Here is a 3,207-nt window from a genome sequence, read left to right as displayed (position 1 = left end):
GAAAGAGCACTAGTTCAGAAAAACAAACATTTAATATTTCTCGAGCATATCACGACATCATTTCAGTCATTTCTTAATATGAACAAGCTCAGATACCACATGAAAAGCCCAAGAAGTATCTGCAATCATGCCCCATGCTTAAGAGGGAAAAGAGGAGAAGACTGTACAAAGAGATGTGAAGCCTTCTTTTTGAGTGCCCACGTATCATGCACACATGCTTACCTGACCAAGGGAAGGAAGCGTTGCGTACGCCATGGGCTGGTTCATCATTCCCTTCTGCTTCATGATGAGCATGCGTTTCTGTTCCTCGCTCAGGTGCGCCATCTGAGCCTGCATCTGCGGCTGCTGGGACTGCTGCTGCTGGATGTATGGCATCATGGGGTTCTTGCCGGGATTTGCCATTGGTGGGGTCATCCTCTGACTCAGCTCGGCGTTGAAATGGGTCAGAGGTTTGGTGTTGCCATAAGAAAGCATATTGGGCTGTTTGCTCAAGGAGTTTGTGCCCAGGTTATTTGGCTGCTGACTGATCATATTCATGTGATTTTGAGGGAGGTAGTTATTAATCGTGGTCTTCTGTGGATTGTTTGCCATAGGAGGCACTATTGGGTTTTGGTTGTTAAAGGCTTGGGGATACATCATTGGGCTATTTGGTTTGTCTGCACTGAAGGGTCCTCCGTATGGACTAGACGGAGGACCCACAGGTGACCAGCTTGAGGGTTGATTTGGATGCTGCTGCTGCTTCTGCTGCATAAGCTTGGCTCTTTGCTGCTGCTGGGCTGCCATTTGCTTGAGCTGTTCAGCTGGAGACAAGTCAGCGCTCGGCATATTCACAGGCCCAGGCCCCGATCCTGCCACAGTTGCTGCTGCTGGATTCATAAGATAGCCATTTCCAGACCGCGTCTGCGTCTGGCCAGGAGTGTGGGCCTGGCTGGGAGTCTGAGGTGACTGAACAACACAGTTTGCTGGTGAACCGGCCGGGATTGGGGCTGGCGGAGCGCTGGACACAGAAGCTATGCTAGAGGCTGTGGAGACGTTCGAAAATGGAGGACCCGAAGAAGAAGGTCTCACCTGGGGAGACCCTAATGGGACATGAGCAAATGGAGAATGAGATGGATCGCTTTTCACGCTTGCACTCTCTTGAGTCTCTGTGGTGGGCCTAGGAAATTCTGGCTCCTTCTTCTCTTCAAAGTCTTCATTGAACAAATCTTGTATATCATCCTCCGGAACAGTGTTTGCTAGCTCATCTATTAGCTCCTGCCACTCTTGATCGTTCAGGTTAATGTCTGAGAAGAGCTTGTTCTGATTTGAAAGAGATGTTTCAGAAGTATCAATGCAGCTGGGGTCATCCAAAGGCTCTTGTTTTAGCTCCTTGTTTTGCAGGATGTTAAAACTATCATCTAGCTCGTTGCAACCATTAATGGGGAGCTTTATTTCAGGAAGTCCACCGTTTTTACCCAAGTCTTCCAGACCACTCCCATGAGTTCCACTGTTCTGCAGGGGCAGGGGAGCTTTCATGTCAAGCTGGTGAAGAGGAGAAACAGCGGGCAAAGGCAAATTATTGGGCAAGCTGTTGATCGTCTCGATGCCTGGAACATCCTTCCGTATCCGCTTGCTGGTCGGAGAAAAGCTCCCATCACAAACTCCGTTCTGCTGTTCTCCATTGAGAGGTGAACGGGCACCTTCCAACTTCCTTTTAACCGTTTCTTGAAGCTTAAGGAAAAACAAGAGAAAAAAAAAATTAACTAGTTGTAGGTACGAAAAAATTGTTGGAGAGCCTGATGACAGATATTCTTCCATCAAACCTAGTAGTGACAACAATTTTTCAAAACTCCAGTTAGGAAGTTTCTTTGATTCCATTCTTATGCCCTGATCAATTTGAGATGATGGTCTAAATCAAAACAAAAACAACCCAAAATAAACAAGCAAACAAAACCCAAACAAAAAAAAATAACCCAAAAAATCCAAAACTGGAACAGGCTGCCCAGGGAGGTGGTGGAGTCACTAACCCTGGAGGTGTTTAAAAAAAAAAGTAGATCTAGCACTTGAGGCTATGGTGTAGTGGTTAGGTATGCTGGGATGAAGGTTGAACTAGATGATCTTCAGAGGTCCCTTCCAGCCCCTAACATTCTGTGATTCTGTGAAAATAAAACCTGCCCCTGAACAGGAGAAAGAACTATAAAAATCTGTCTGTGGTCTCCAAGCTACCAAAATTTTATGGAGCAAGTTGACTAATCCAACTTGTTCATGCTTAACACAGTGATGAGATAAACAGCACCTAACAGAGTGAGAAGTCTGAAATTGGACAAAAAAGGGAATCATTAAAATATATTATTTGCTCTGAAAACCTTTTTGTTGCAAGTTTCTAGAAGCTTCATGAAAAATACCTGCAATACAACTGATTGACTACTTGTATTGAAACGTGTTGTTCACACTAATTTTTTTGAGAAAATTCATTAATACAGTTTCACTTGATTAACCCTCTGTTCACCACCAACATACTGAGAATCAGTTTTAAGTGAGGAAAAAATATATTCACCCTAATAAATAGAAGGCACTTTGCATGATCTCAATCAACAAAAAATGAAATAATCTGTGCGTTAGGAGCTAACATAGAAGATAAATAACAAAAAAGATAACAAGACAAGTCTTGAGAAAAGCAATTAAATTAGAATAAGAATGTTATAAAAAATGTGTATTAATATAAACTTTAATTAACATAAACATAGCAAAGTACTGTAACAACCTACAGTCCTCTCCTATCACACCAGACCTTAAGTCCTCTGCTTATGTACCAGGCTAAAAAAAGCATCCCTCCTCAGCTAGGGCAAAAAACAATAGTGGGGAGGGGAGGAAGCAAAGAGGTCACAGCTCTAGCGAACGCCTTCAGGACACACTTGCATCCTTGATACTAGAACAATAGAAGACAAAATAGTAAAAGATTTTATCAATTTTTAAAGTAATTTCACTGGTATGAAAGTCCCAGACACACAGCTCCCACCCCTTCCCTAACCTAGAGGTCCTCAACCTTCTTTCTTCCCACAATCCAGATACCATTTATTTCTCCCGTCCCAGAGGGCTAGTTCCCCTTTCATCCCATGTGTGAGACAGGCAAGCAAATCCATCTCTCAACCCCATTTTAGAGGGAGCGGTTCTGAGAAGGCTGCGCCCTTCTCTCGCCCTTCAGGCCTATGTGGCCTCCTCAGCACT

The 3,207-nt window shown here is 43.9% G+C and overlaps 1 protein-coding gene across 1 annotated transcript; it reads right to left on the bottom strand.

The window, feature by feature from the left end:
* Positions 1 to 222: 222 nt before the first annotated feature.
* Positions 223 to 1,710, bottom strand: LOC104276407 (mastermind-like protein 3; the record flags this gene model as incomplete). Its single annotated transcript, XM_009872707.1, has 1 exon — positions 223 to 1,710. A coding segment is annotated over one exon (1,488 nt), but the record flags the coding sequence as incomplete, so codon positions are not given.
* Positions 1,711 to 3,207: the final 1,497 nt, after the last annotated feature.

This window comes from Apaloderma vittatum, unplaced genomic scaffold, assembly GCF_000703405.1.
Source record: "Apaloderma vittatum isolate BGI_N311 unplaced genomic scaffold, ASM70340v1 scaffold22367, whole genome shotgun sequence".
NCBI classification, from domain to species: Eukaryota; Metazoa; Chordata; class Aves; order Trogoniformes; family Trogonidae; genus Apaloderma; species Apaloderma vittatum.
This window is presented reverse-complemented; position numbering and strand designations above follow the sequence as displayed.